Raw genomic sequence first — 15,864 nt, forward strand, 5'->3', positions numbered from 1 at the left:
GCAGGGGTCAGGGGAGCCTACCCCCACAGTCAAAAATCCTGTATAACTTTTGACTCCCCTAAAATTTAACTACTGTCATCCCATAGTATCTGAGGGGGGGTTGCTTCTAGGACCCACACCACCCACTCCACCCTCTTTTAGGAAAGACAGGAAGACACAGGCAAAAACATTTCCCTACTATTAACAGTAGCCTAATGAATTTTTCTGGGTATTTTTGTTTTTTGTTTTTCTTTTTTAAAAAAAGGGCAAATTCACCAGTAATATTCATTCTGAAAACATTTTTTTTAATTGAACCATCCTAAATAACCACAAAATAGGGAAATGGTGTATCATTACCTTTAAGGAATATGAAATTATGAGCTCAATTATTAAAAAAATAACAGAAACATAACTGTCTAAACACAATTCAATGTTATAAGTCCAAATATAAAATTGCATACAAACTATGAAATGCAATTATATAAAAAAATACACAATCTGGCCAACACCAGGGGGTCATATGCAAAAAAGCAAATGGCTGCTTTAATATAGCAGGGTTACAATGACTTTTCCCCCCATTTCCAAAATATATTTTAATGTCATGGTTATACTTTTAAAACAACAGCAAAAGAGGATTGAGGAAGATGGAGAGAATAGATTCGTTTAGATAACATTGTGTAAAATGAAGTATAAAATAGAAGCAACAGTGGGGTGTTGTAAACCAAAGTTACAAACTTAACCCCCTCCTCCAACCACCTACCTCTACCAATGCTGGATTTTCCATAGTTTGCTCATCTTAATCTCAGCCTCTCAACTCCAGATCTTCACACATGTTGTTCGCGTTTAGAACCCGCTCCCTGTTCCTTTTCACTTGCCAGGCCTCAGCTGGAATACAGTTGTCTCCTGGTGGCCTCCCTGCCCTCCTGTGGCTCAGTCCCCTTGGCCTGCAGATGCCTCCACTTCCCTCTCTGTGGTGATACTGTGCTACGCAGGCGGCATCTGCCTTCCCCACTAGTTCTACGCTCTAGAGGCCAACGGCCACATCTGTCTTGAGCTTGTCACACGTCCCCAAAGACCAACACAGCATCGTACACAGGCAGGTGCCCAGTAAGTATGTGTGAGTACTAAAATAAAAGCAGAATTATTTGTTCAACACCATATAATCTCTTCCTTCAAATGTTTTAAAATCAGCCTCAAAGACTCCTCTTAAAACATTTTAAGAAAGTAATTTATAGCAGCATGTGTCTCAAAGGTGTCTAAAAAGCAAGGTTTGAATCTCTTATACTTTGCAAAATCCCAAGTTAATTTTCTAGCTTTCAATACACCTTGCAAAGATTAAACTTTAAAGAGTCATAACTATGGGTGGCAAGTATCCTGACATTTCACATTGAAATCTAATATAACCCATAAATCTCTAAAACCTAATGAGAATCAGAGACTTGATATGGTCATTTATTCTACATTTTTAGCTACAGAAAATTTACCAGGGCAAAGACAAAGAGGCACCGGGTTCTGAGAAAGGCTAACCCTTAGTAAAGCGATCTCAATCATACAAGAGCTGCAGCTGGTTTATTATTACACAACAATTCAATAGTGCTGTACTTTATACCTTCAAAGCACTTGTTCACCCACATCTGGAGATGTTTGTCAACATAATTTAAAACAGAAATTGTGCAAAAAGGAATTTCTCTTGACAAAAGTCAAATGTCTCTTTTCAGGGTCATCTCATATTCTAGAAAATATTTCATTGCGTTTCTCCCAAGCCTTTGTAATAAAAGCAAAACAGAAACTACTAAAGCAAGTACAATAAATCCAGTTCTTATGCAAGAGATTTGAATCCTATTTGAATTAAAGAAGTGGGAAATTTTTCTGTTAAAGAACTAAGTGGAAAGAAAACCGAGAGAGATCACCATGTATCTTCCTTTCTCCTCCAGACAGACTTCCTGGAGGAATGCCCCCAAACCAGTCCCACGTGTCAGGACAGCTCTCATTAGAGGAAGTCTCAGGCAGTCCTAACCTCAGGGATACTCTGAACCAACTGGTCCGCCCTCTTCAAAAGCCCCATATCATGAAAGACAAAGAGAAGTTCTGAGGAACTGATTAGAGAAGACCTTAAAGACTTGACAAGTAAAACGCTGTGCATGAATAACACTCAGCTGGCTCCTGTCGGGCTGGGCAAAGCTGCTGCAAGGGGCGTTCCTGGGGACTGCCAACATGGGAAAAGCACTACAGACTAGATAAACACAATTTATCTATTCAATAATTTCACTGTGGTTACGTAAGAGAACATCCTGTTTTTAGAACTACACACTGAAATACAAAATGGATAGAGGAGCATGGTAAATGCAACCTAGTCTCAAATAGTTCCAAAATAAATAAGTAATGTGTATCTTTTTAAAAATACATATTCAGAAGTTTAAAACACAAAGAATTGATCCTACTGAAAGAATAAAGTTGGACCAGGTGTGAAGGAGAGAATTTCATGGAATCAGAGGTAGAATTTCACCTGCTGAGAAGATACACACTTATCAGAGACCAAGACGACTAAGAAGGAAAATGGCAGATGTAGACTCTTCCTTCAGGACGCAACTCAGCACTGAGCCTGAAGGGCGTATCTTTCCCCTTAGACCAAAAGCTCGCATGCCTAACAATTTTTACATCATATTTTAACGGAAAAAGGAGTAATGACTCCACTTCCACAATACAAATCAAACATTTTTAAGTAGCTTTCTTAAGTACAGAAACCCTTTTAGTAAGGAATTATTTGCATCCAAGTTCCTTTTAACAAAGTCAGCTTGGGTAGCTAGAAAGACGGGAAGGAGTCTTTTTCCTTCCTGAGCAAAGCTCCCCATACATGCAGGTACATATACAGACAGGTACAACGTTCCTATTAAAAGTTTATGGTTGATTTAAAAAAAGACTACTCCCAGTGGCCTTATGGCTTCCAGGTGTGGTCACCTGGGAAAGACAGCGGGCCACCTCCCTGGCAACGGAGCGCATCTTTCCTTAGAAGGAGAGGCTGTAACAGCAGGGCAGACTCCCGTCAGCGGTAAGAAAACCCTCTTCTATGTAGCTTCCAGGCTGCTACCACCAGGCACATTTCTGGTAATAAAGCCAGCCAGTGAAACACAGCTTAGTGGGCCTAACAGTCTGAATCCATCATTTGGCAGATAAACTTGTGTTGTTGTAGTTAAAACAACAAAGTCAAGCATGTTTGAAAATCAAACTCAAATTTGTTGTACCATAATTGTCACAAGGAAATAAATTAGCAATGCTCCTCCAACAATGGAAATACCTCGTTCCCCCTTTCGTCCTACAGAATACATCACACTTCCTCTGGATCTACATATCACATAAACAAAATAACAAAAAGTTATTACCTAAGGAAAATACACAAGACCAACTATTGTAAGTTTACATAAAAACTTAATGCATGTCTACATATTTGTTTTTCCAAATTTCTTTTAAGTGATAGTCAAGTAAACATAATCTAGCTCACTCTGCTTTTGTTAGAACATAACAAGGGGGACACGTTACAGAAGCCGGGCCGCGGGCCGTAGCAATGTGGCCAGTTAGCAGCAAGGCCCACCCAGGTCTCGGGGCCCTGGGAACCTGAAGAAGACTGCCATTGGGTAGCTGACTCTCGTAGAACGGAATTCTAGAGTTCCCCTGAAGAACAGTGCATCTTAAAACTATAAGAAAGAGGTCAGTGGAGCACTCTGGTCCATATTGTACTAAAATTTTCAGTTGGAGTTGATTTACATACCGAGTATGTCTACATTATGCAATATACTGTAGATCTAAGACAAAAATGTTAATGACAGGCTACAAAAGCTATGTAAATAATGTGAATTTTTTTTAACAATAATAGCATAATAACGTAAAGTAAATGGTTTGAAATTTTAAGATTTAACTAGCAAAAGTAATGTAAAACCTTTACTGAGATTATACGACAATAGTAATTTCCATTTGTACTAAGAATTTAAATGACTTAATAAAAGGAAACTAGATTTTCACAGAAAATGTTTTGTTTCATTACAAATCAATTTCTTTTATAGACAGAGAGACAGAGGTGTGCATGTGTGTGTGTGTGTGTGTGAGAGAGAGAGAGAGAGAGAGAGAGAGAGAGAGAGAATATCAAATGGACAAAATATATCAACAACTGGTAAATCTGGGTAGAAGTTATATGAGGAATAATTTGGGGTACTATTCTTACAACTTGTTGTAAGCTTGAAAAATAACAAAACAAGAAGACATAAAACAATGTAAACCATCTCCTAACAAGAGCATAAAGTACTGTAACGACTATATAAGAAATGCTACATTAAATTCACATTTAATTCCCCATAGGATCAAACTAAGAATTACTCACTTTTCTGCAGCAACTAGTCAAAAAGACGATATATTAGCTAAAAGCAAAGTATATTCCAATTTAAATGGTCAGTATTAATACAGTGAAGTGCTTTAAACTAAGAAATTGCTCTACTAAATTTTCTGAGAAGCACTTTTTTTTTTCCAATTTTTACTGGGGCATATTGGGGAACAGTGTGTTTCTCCAGGGTCATCAGCTTCAAGTCACTGTCCTTCAGTCTAGTTGTGGAGGGCGCAGCTCAGCTCCAAGTCTAGTCGCCCTTTTCAATCTTTAGCTGCAGGGCGCGCAGCCCACCATCCCATGGGGGAATTGAACCGGCAACCTTGTTGTTGAGAGCTCACCTCTAACCAACTGAGCCATTCGGCCGCACCTCTGAGAAGCACTTTTTGCTGACATTCTTTATCATCTTACCTACGCTTTATCGCTGCCACATTCTGATAGGTCACACAGTGTTTCTCAACAGGGACACTACACTCTACTCTGCCTCTGCCCACCAAATAGCAGTAGGTTCCCCCAGTAACTGTGACAACAAAAAAGTCTCCATACATTTCCAAATTTACCCCCACCCCATTAAAATCAAGGATTATTCATTTGAAGAATAGTTGACATTTAAAACTTTATATTCCAAAATTTAAATTTATCAAACATAAATTAGTCTTAATATATCAAATGGATACTTGTTATACTTTACAAGGGGATTTCTTTCACGATTCCAATAAATGCAGACATGCCAGTATTTAAAATACAATTCAACTTGTAAATTTTATTTTCTTTAACTTCTGCCCAACTTCTGCGGCACACAGCTACAGGATATACACCTAGATAAGCTATTGTCCAAGAGGGAGGTTTTCACCAGTACTTAGGGAAAGTCTTATATTACTTGTAGCGAGAGTTTTCTATTTAGGACTCAGGAGAATCCTTCCACCACCACTAAGGGACTTAGCAATCTACTCAATTACTTATAACATTGCCTGCTCTAACAAATGTTAAGACAAATTGTTCTTCACTTCAACATGAAATTCTAGTCTCCTGCTCCAATGAACAAAGACATTTCCTCCTCCTCTATTGGAAGGCTACAAATACTCTACATCCCTAATTATCCACGGCCATTACTTTTTTCTTCAGATAAATGAGAAACGTTTCATATCCAGAAATGACCTCAAAAAATTCACTCCATTATTTAGGCCAAAGGGCAGGATCAAACACTCCAAAACAATAGAATCACCCTGGCCTGTCCAGTCAAAAGAGAATTAACATCTAGAAAGACTCTCTTAGGAAACAGGACATGTAATTAGTTACAGAGAAAAACCTTCCTGAAGAAAGTGAAATCAAATACAGAAGATTAAAAATTTTAAATAGAGCAGATAGGCTTTATATTTTTTAACTTAAAACTTGGGAAAAGAAAAATTAAGTACTACCCTAAATAATCACTTTTCTTCGTTTGCTGGTACCTTTTTGGCTTTTTTTTTAAAAAAACATATACTACCAAAATAATCATCTAGAAACTGTATGGCACTACACAAACTACACTTGTATAACCATCCATTTCAAATTACAGCTATAATTTAAATATAACACCTTTATTCATCTTTGGCATCATCTGATAAAATTTTGAACAAATCTGATAAATGTTGAGCATTGCAAAATATGCAAATACAGGAAAACAAGAATAATTTAAGTAAGGAAAATCCAAAGGCTTTTTGTGGCTTGTAATAATGTTAACAACACACAATGAAATGCACAGCGTCATGGTGGCACCATATTATACATTGTCCACAAGATACACATTCAGTCTCAGAACTTATAAAGATCTAGACTAGGAGTTAAAAAGCACCTAAAGCATTTAACACATTCTGCAGGGCTTATAGTTGGGGCATCACAACTAGTGTGTCACGCAGGGTGTGGAGAAATCGATGCCCTCAGCTTTCAGGGCACTTGGGCATAAGTGGAGCCTCTGACGTGCCAGAGCCAGTCGCCTCCAAGCCCCAAACATCCCATCAGATTATCCCACATGCTGTACAACCACAGCCATGTCCTGTGCACTTCACGACATGGGAAGGGCTAGGAAATCCTGCAGCGATACACCCACCAACACGCAGGTATATGCAACCTTTCTTCTAACCTCTGGAGAAATACTGAAAAGTTTTTAGTTACCATCATTCTCAGCCATATCTAGGTTTGGAAATTCGATCTAGACTTTAATGACATACGCATATCTTTCTATTTTTTAAGCTGTACCATGCTGCTCCTATGTTTTTCAAAACCAGGGACTCTGGTATACTCAGTTCCCATGCCCTAGAAACTGCAGCATAATGTATCCACACACTCCCTAACCTATGGCCACATGGTCTACTCAAGAATGATTCCTATCACTGGACAAAAATTATCAAATTGGCAAGAAAAAAGAGACGGAACTCAAAGTCCATTTCAAAGGGATCCTGAAAAGAGCTGAAAACTAAGAACAAAGCTAGAAAATGCAAATCCTGCCTTTTTACGATATTTTTAATTTACATCTAACAAAAACGTCTATTTATCAGAATAATTTTTCCAGAATAAAATCTTAAGTTGCTTCCCTAATAGAAGCCCTACAGGACAAAGTCCAAACTTCCTAGAATACATATGGCCTGGACCCTGATTCCACCTTCTCCAACTATTTCTTTCAGTCTCCCTTCCCCATCTTTATACTCCAGAACGTTCCACTACTTGGTAACACCTGCGTGGAGTCAAACCTTCGTGCCTCTCTGACACCACCCTGCCTACTTGGAATGCTTCCTCCTATGCCACACTTTCTCTCTCTGTCTCTCTCTGTCTCTCTCTGTCTCTCTCTGTCTCTCTCTCTCTCTCTCTCTCTCTATAAATAGCTCAAATTTCATCTAAAAATCATAACACATGGAATAGCCACCACATAATAAGCGCATTATTTAGGAACACCTGAATCTATGCACTATTTATTGAGCACCAGTAAGTGCCAGGAACAGTGTTTAGCACTAGGAATAAAAGCCTTTGCCCTCCAGGAACTTATAGATAAGAACGAATGGGCAGGTGACTTTGGCACAGTACACTAGGTACCAGCTAGGTACCAGAACTAGGCAAGCGGAGCGCTATGGAGAGGAGGCAGGAGGGGCTCACCCAGAAAGGGAAGTGGAGCAAGGATGACAGACAGGGACACTAGGAGCCAGGGAACCGGGTGCTGGGAGCCAGGGGGCTGGGCGCTGGGAGCCAGGGGGCCGGGCACTGGGAGCCAGGGGGCCAGGCGCTGGGAGCCAGGGGGCCGGGCGCTGGGTGCCACGGGGCCGGGCGCTGGGAGCCAGGGGGCCGGGCGCTGGGAGCCAGGGAGCCAGGCACTAGGAACCAGGGAACTAACTAAGCACAAACTGATTTTTTTTTTAATTTTTTAAATGTGAAGTAAGGACTTTGTACTTCATTGTAACACCAGTGGTTAAACTCCCAATGGCATTGTTCATTTTTCGTGGTTCCCATTTTCACAACAAACACAGAAAAATTCCAGATAATATATAAAAACAAATCACCAAAGTGATATTCCTATGCCCCAAAACATGTTAAACATTTCTATGGATTGGAAATCTAACAGGAACACAAAGTGAGAGCTACGCTGAAGCCAGGACGTCTGCTGGGCTCTGGGGCCCAAAGCAGGAAGAGGCAGCAGGAAGCTGATCCGATAGGGTAACTGCAAACACAAGGGTTCCCCGTGAAGGAGGGTGAGCAGCCAGGCTCTTTGGTTAAAACCAGGGCTAGGCGGGGCACTCCTCCTTCATTATGAAACTAGACTGAAGAAGACTTTTGCTAACTGCACTCGGGCCACAGCTTAGAAAGCTGCTGATCTAATGCCAGCTGACTAGTGACGGAATCTGTGACATCCCCAAGGTCACCGTGGGGTTGGGGCTTGGACCCACTAACACAAGGCCTGATTCTGATCTGGAAACTCCAAAGCCAGACCAGGACAACTGCAAATCAGCTAGCCCAGCAGGGAAAATCACAAAGAGAGAGAGAGAGATACAAAGAGAGAGGGAGAAGGAAAGAGGGGGATTGGGGGGACCAGGGAGAGAAAGGGGGGGCAGGAAAGATAAAAAATTCCCATCAGATGGTGCCTGTGAAAGTACAGAACATGATGAAAACAAGATCAACAACCATAACATAAATTCACTGGAGACAAAATAAAAAAAAATAAAAAATAATCAAGTGATCTGAAAAATAACTTTAAACACGTGAAAGATCCACAATGAGATAAAGGAATAATAAAAGAGAAAATCTTTAAATAAAAACAAACAAATTAGAAAAAAAACTAGTGGATATAAAAAGAACCAATTAAAAATCTTGCAAATGAAACACAGCCAATGTAATTTACAAATAAAAAATTGTAGTGGTTCAGATACTTCTTAGTAGTTGCCTAACAAGCTACTGTCCCTCTGCCTTCGTCTCCACAGGGCGTCTAGTTCTTAGGGGCAGCTGTATACAAGCCACTGTTAGAGATTCAAAAAGCAAAGACACATGGGATACCTGCCCTCAAAGAACTAGCCATCTATAATAGGGATGCGAAAAGAACACCAAGCTTACAAAGTAGAACAAAATTTGGTTCAATTTCAAAAAATGTAAGTATTCTTAAGTTAAAAGGCTTGACATTTCTCTCTTAGTTTTCAAGAACTAGTATTATCACCTTTACTAGAGGTGGTGCTTTACATTAGATAAACATTCTCACAAAACTGCATATGAATGGAGCTGAAATAACAAAAGCTGCTTCTTTCTTGATCTATAATTGAACTCATCTAGCAGCTTTTCTTGTTTATTCAAGGTACACCACTAAAAAGTCTAGAAAATCAAAGACCACTTGCAATATTACTCTTAAAAAGCACTCAAAGATTTCACAACAGCTTCATTTTCATTTATCAAATGCCTAATTATTGAAATTGTTTATAATAAAAGCTAGTCTGTTCATATTAAGGTAAATAGAATCAATATGAATAATATGTGAAAAATTTTAAACTCGCTGCTATTATATTCCAATAAGGAAATGCTCATCCATCCCAAAGTTTTCATAATCAAAAAAGCTATACTTAAAAAGTACATTAAAGCTGTCATAGGATTATGATAAAGTAAAATCTTAATCGTTCCCTCACTCTCTGAAAGTAAACAGTTAACAAAAATCCAATTCTCCTTTCCGCAAGCAGAAGTGGATAGAAATGACAGAAAAGATTATACCTATATACAACTGAGAAGATAAAATCCATATCAAATTGGTAAGTCTATAGGATAGATTTGGTTCTTTGTCCCATCAAAGGCATTGATAAAGAGAAATTTTTTTTTTTGCTTAAATATTATGTTACACAATGATCAAATTTCACACAATAAAACCTCTGCTAATTATGGTCAGCTGCAATTTTCCCCCTTCATATTTTTAATGAGTCATGCTCCAATGGCTAGTCAATAGAAAATTTTAGATAACAGAACTATAAATCAGCCAAGAAGCTAATGACGCAGATACACACACACACACACACACACACACACACACACACACACACGCCCCCCCACATCTAACTTCATAGAATAAACCAAACATCAAAAAGTATCTCCTTGTTTAAAGACACAAGTGCACATTACTGGGTTGAACCAACCAGATTATCCAGTCTCTGATGAAGTGACTAATTCCAATTTGTCCAGTAACAAATTTTTTTCTTTTTTTAAGTACAACACTGCAAATGCTCCTGAGACCACTGAAATGAAACAAAGGACACTTACTCATGACTGGAAATGTCTCTGTATGTTGTCCCAATCAGATAGTAAACCAAAATCTGCTGTCCAAGGTTTCTCAGAGGAATACATGTCCTAGTCAGAAAACAAAGAGAAAGAAATCATATTTTCTAAAGGCATGTAAAGGTAAGTTTTCTAAAAGGAAATGAAAATAATTCAGTTCAAAATGTTTCTATTTCCAAAAGAATGGTTAGTGTCATCTAAATATTAAAAAATTACCAATCAATCTTTAGAACATCATGATTCCATTCGTATTTTCCTTTTTCTGTAAGAAGTTACCTCAAAAGTAAAGAAGATGTATAAACTTATTAAGGTGTCCTTTGTCTTCAGTTACTAAAAATGTATTCTACCCTTCATTCCCAAATAAATAAATCATAGAAAGAAAACACACCACCTAGGGTAAATATAGCACATCACACCTGCTAAGTTTATTTTGATTGCAGATAAATGATTTATGTAAGCCATCAAATAAAGATCACCAAAGTTATTGCTATAGACTTTCTCTAATGGGCATTTTCCTCACAATAAAAGTAATATGGTTCCATTTTTTCAAAAAAATGGAAACCAGCAGCAAAGTAGAAGAAAAATTCTCTCACAACACAATGCCACTATATGTTTCCTTTCAAGGAATTTTTTGTAAGTATTTTATAAACATACTTTATAAATATTACATACAAAATTTTACATTTGGTTCTTTTCACTTGAGTATAACAAAGTATTACCCTGTATGAGTATAAATACAACCCTAACCCTTTGCTAAGATTTACATTATAAATCTTCTTCTCTTGATTAATACATTTTTTAAATGAGGCATAAATATTAATGCTGCACTTAAATATAACCATGGATGCATAAATACCTCCCCAAATCTAATACATGAAATCCCACAGTTAAAATCAGATTTGCTACAAAATTTACGTGTATCTTCCTTCACAAACTGATAAGCTACTTCTTGCAATCACAAGAAATGATGGTTACTTTATTTTCTAAATCATAATACTAAGGACCTCTGCTTCTGAAACAGATTAAAGTTACAGTATCATTTTTTAAAGAAACAATGCTTGCCCCATCTATATACTTTACTCATATCATGTAATAGACAAAGTGAAATTTCTGTATGCACAGCATGGCTCAGACACTGTAATTAACAGTGGCATGTGATCACAGCACTGCTATGTAATCACCTGACCCCCATCCCACATGCTCTTTTATTTATCTATGCAGTAGATGCTATTAACTGATGTTCATCTCCAGATAAGCTAATTATCCCAAAGGAAGTAAGTTAAATGGAAAAATCAAAAACAATGTGTAATCTACATGTTAGTTTTAAAATACATGATCAAAGTTTCCCACTACAAGCACACTTTCTGGATGGTGAGTCTATTAGGTTTCTCTGCCCGCCCAGGAAACTCCAAGGTTGAACAAGCTGACTTCCCAGCATGCTGCGATGACATGGGAAGACAATCCCCCATTACGAAGACACAAAGTAGATTAAATGTTCACAGACGACCCATGAGTTCGCTCACGTACACTTGTACAGTCTAGTCTCTTTGCGCAGGGACTTTTCTCAAAAACACCAGGATAGTAAAACACTGGATTTATAACCTCACCATCTGAGGTGATAAATATACTTTATAAATATGCAGCAATGCACGAGTTGGAAATAATGTAAAATGTCATGGAGTGATTCTTAGAAACATTTTTAAATTTCTTATAACTGAAGTCCCTTGTTCAGGATTCTTTATGACAATCACAGCTTTGAAATGTAGAGCCGCCCATCTCTCCTCACACACAGTCTATCAATTCTTTTAAGCAACTAGGCAGTTCAGTGGTTCATAAGACAGAATTTTCACTCTCCCTTTCTCCACTCCTGTCCCTTCCCACTGGACAAAAGAGGAAGAAGAAAGATCTGACTTGCTGTCTTTCACACCATCCAAGAGGGAAAAAGTAATTTGTCTTAAATGCACAATTTCACATAAAAGACATTGGGGTATTTCTACAAAATCTGGCCTCTAAACTCATTTTCCAGGAACTCAAGCCACTGCTGTTTATTCGCATTCTCAGATTGTTATTCTCTGATAAACTGTAATATGGGTTCTTTCAAGTGACTCCTCCGACTTTGTGGCCAAATTTGGTACGTAGCAGCGGAAAAGCTACAGCAGCCCAAGGCGAACCCACCTGACAGGGGACTCGGGATCCAGTGAAAAGGAAAACAAGCTCTACCATATCCTTTTCTTTACTGCAGCCACCAAGCATGGCCTAAAAATAAGTTCTGCCACTTTCAGATAGTCAAAACTTATGAAAATACTAAAAGAATTTCTGGTTTTTATAACACCAAATAATCTATTCTAGAACTAATTCAGCACACCCAATTTCAATTACTTTAAAACTTGAATAGAATTATAAACCACAACATATAGTATCAACATATATCCATGGACACATAATTCTACATTCCTAATGATACTTTCAGGAGACCAAACTAACTTTAACTTATTTCATCGTACGGTAACTTCTCCTATGGAAAAATATACACAAAGAACCCCAATCTCCACTAACAACTGATATGATCTCTATTTTTTTACTCTTATCACAAATTATAATTTTAAAAAATCAAGTGTAATCTTGACACGATGCTAAGTGAAACAAGCCAGTCACAATAGGACAAATCCTCTCTGATTCCACTTACATGGAGTGTACCTGGAGAAGTCAAATCATAAGGACAGACAGCAGGAGGGTGGCTGTCAGGGGCTGGGAGGGGGAATGGGGAGCTCGTGATTAATGGGTGCAGAGTTTCAGTCTGGGAAGATGAAAAAAGTTCTGGAGGTGGGTGGGGATGTCAGTGGGAACGTACTTACTGCACTGACCTGTACACTGGAAAATGATTAAGATAGTAAATCTTATGTATATTTTACCACAATAAAAAGAAATACAAATTGTAAAAACAGAATCAAATTTACCTATGGTTCCAAAACAGTAAGTGAATCCTAAAGTAACAGAAATTTATTACAAAGAATCAAGACATTTTTATTAATATTTCAGTCTTTCAGCATCCTTAAATTCTTTGTAGAATAAGAAGGAAGACAAAGTAATTATTTAAGTAGTGGTTTCTCATAATTTTTAACTTCTTGGTCAATTTCCACTAAAAGAACTTCCAGCACTCTGCTGTGAACTTTCCAATTTTTATCATTCACGGTAAGTACTTCTCCAACTAAAACTAAAGCTACCAGGGATTTTTGTTTCTGAGGTTCAAATGGCTTGTGAACCCTCTTGCTACATGACACCTAAAAATGCTTGATAAAATACAAGAATTATCCTTCTAAATACAGAGCAAGTCTCACAGAAAACTAAGAGAAATGCTCAGAGATCAAAACAATGAACAGGAGCAGAGAGAAGGGTGAGGTGGCAAGGATTCCAGCAATTGCCAGCAATTGTGCAGAGACATTCGACAATCTCCCATAACTAAATTACCAAGTCCTGGTAAACACTGTAGCCATTAGCCACATGTAGCTATTTAAATTTAAATTAATTAAAATCATGTAAAATTTAAAATTAAGTTCCTCTGTCGCATTAGCCACATTTCAAATGTGGCTACTGGCTGTTGGATATTGCCATTATTACAGAAAATGCTATTAGAGAATGCGCAAGAGCTTCCTACGTTAACAGTCATGCATGAGACAAAGCCAGAGCTTCACGCTGTTATATAAGATGGGAAGTCAGACTACAGATAAAGCACATAAAGCCTGGCACCTGAAGGATTAGATCTTCAATAAAAATAAACTGTGGGGGGGGGGGGAAATACACCAAAGGGAGACTAAGGAAAATTCCCCTGAGTCTAGGTTTATTTGTGTTTTGGGAGGGGAAAGGGAGTGTTCCCTGGTAATCTGTAACCAAACCATCCTTCACACAGGCTTCAAGTTCAAATCAAAACTACTTGCATGTTGTGAAAAACTTCAAAACTACACATAAAGTGGCCCTGGGTTGACAGTGTCTTCAATTGCAAATCCCATCTGGGAGAAAGCAGTCTTAACTCAGGTCTCATAAGAATTTCCAGATTAAGTTACAACAAAAATGAGCTCAAAATTTAAAACTATGCATAATAAGTAAGATCCAACAGAAATACGTAGATAAATCACTTTTTTTTTTAAAAAAAGGGAAAAACACTATGTTTCAAAATACAATATGAAATGGAAAATATGGACAAAGGCAACAAAGATTTGAAAAAGAATCAAGTGAAAACTAAGATAACTAAAATTAAACTCCAATGGACAATTTCAGCAAACTAGATAATGTTAAAGAGAGAATTAAAGAACCAGAAGATATCTCTGAAATTATCCAGAATGCAACAAAGACAGATAAAAATATAAGGAAGATTAAGAAACATTAAAAGTAGATTAAAACACCTAATATGTATATCTAATTAGTTTTATAAGGAGAACATAAAGAATGAGGCAGAGACAATATACAAAAAAGAATAGCTGAGAATGTTCCAAAATTGATGAAAAATACTAATGTACAGATTCAAGTTCAGCAAATTCCAAGAAGCATAAATAAAAAGAAATTCACACCTACAGACATCAAACTGAAACTAGTAAATGACGAAGAGTTCTTAAAACTTAAAAGCAACCGAAACAAAAGGCAGATTGCTACAAAGAAACAATTAGACTTGACAGCTGATTTAGCAACTGCAATAAAAGCCAGAAGATACTAGAATAGCATCTTCAAAGTGCTAAATTAACCATTAAGCTATAATTAAGTACTCAATTTAGCTAAAGTATTTTTTCTAGAAAAAGGCAAAATAAAGAAAATTTCAGAAACAAACTGAGGGAATATATTGTAAACAGATTTTCACTAAGGATGCTTCTAAAACTATAGTGCACAAAGACAGAAAGTGATGCGAAAAAGGACGGTGTAAAATACAAAAAAGAACGGTGAGAAAAGAAAATTGTAAATATGAGTAAATTCAAACAAATATTAGAGGTATAATTTCTAAATCAAGAGTTACCAAAAATACTAAAACACTGAACAAAACCAGCGTGCCATGTAGAGGGAGGTAATAGGAATGAATATGTCCCAAGTTTCTCACGCTGTTTCTCAGGAGGAAGACCGGCAAACACGCCCTCTTGTTTCTGTCTCCCTTCACTCACTGGCCTTGGTTCTTCCCTGGGGGAGGAGTATACTCCCGACCTCAAAGGAGGGGACCTCGCCATATGTGCTGGCTTCAGTGCGGGCAAAGCGACCCTGCACAGTTCTACCTGGAGGCTTTCATTACAGCGTTGTGTCTGTCTGTCCGCGACGTCTTGTGCTCCTGCACTGCACCCCAGGAAGCCGCTGGTCCTGGCGCATAACTGAACCCAACCCACAGCTTGCAGCCAACCCCGGCCAACCCCAGCAGAGACCGCCAAACTTGTGAGCTAGAATTCAATGTTCGTCATGGTACACCACTGAAATTTAGCAGTGGTTTGTTACATGGCATTACTACAGCAAAAGATGATTAATGTAGAGGGTAAGATATTCCCTTTAAATGCAAATTAAATTCGTGAGTTTTAATGTTACTCGTTAAATTTGTACACACACAAAATGATATCATTTATACAAAGTACCAAAATAGGTCAAATTAACAATATGTTGTTTAGGGACATATACATATGTAATGTAACCATAAAGAAAAGCAAGAAAATACTAGACCCCAGAGTTCAGGCTGATGGTTTCCTCAGGACAGTCGTAAGATGGAGAACAGTAGG

General features: G+C 37.8%; 1 protein-coding gene across 6 annotated transcripts in view; it reads right to left on the reverse strand.

The window, feature by feature from the left end:
• USP6NL (USP6 N-terminal like) overlaps positions 1-15,864 on the reverse strand; it is a 227,002-nt gene that overhangs the window by 124,276 nt on the left and 86,862 nt on the right. For all 6 annotated transcript variants that reach the window (XM_074324987.2, XM_074324988.2, XM_088802337.1 and 3 more), the window contains one exon: positions 10,109-10,195. In XM_074324987.2, coding sequence (XP_074181088.1) covers positions 10,109-10,112 — 4 coding nt within the window. In that variant the 5' untranslated portion in view covers positions 10,113-10,195. The remainder of the gene's footprint in view (positions 1-10,108; positions 10,196-15,864) is intronic.

The sequence above is a fragment of the Rhinolophus sinicus genome, chromosome 1, assembly GCF_057876585.1.
Source record: "Rhinolophus sinicus isolate RSI-liver-muscle chromosome 1, RSI-T2T, whole genome shotgun sequence".
Taxonomy (NCBI): domain Eukaryota; kingdom Metazoa; phylum Chordata; class Mammalia; order Chiroptera; family Rhinolophidae; genus Rhinolophus; species Rhinolophus sinicus.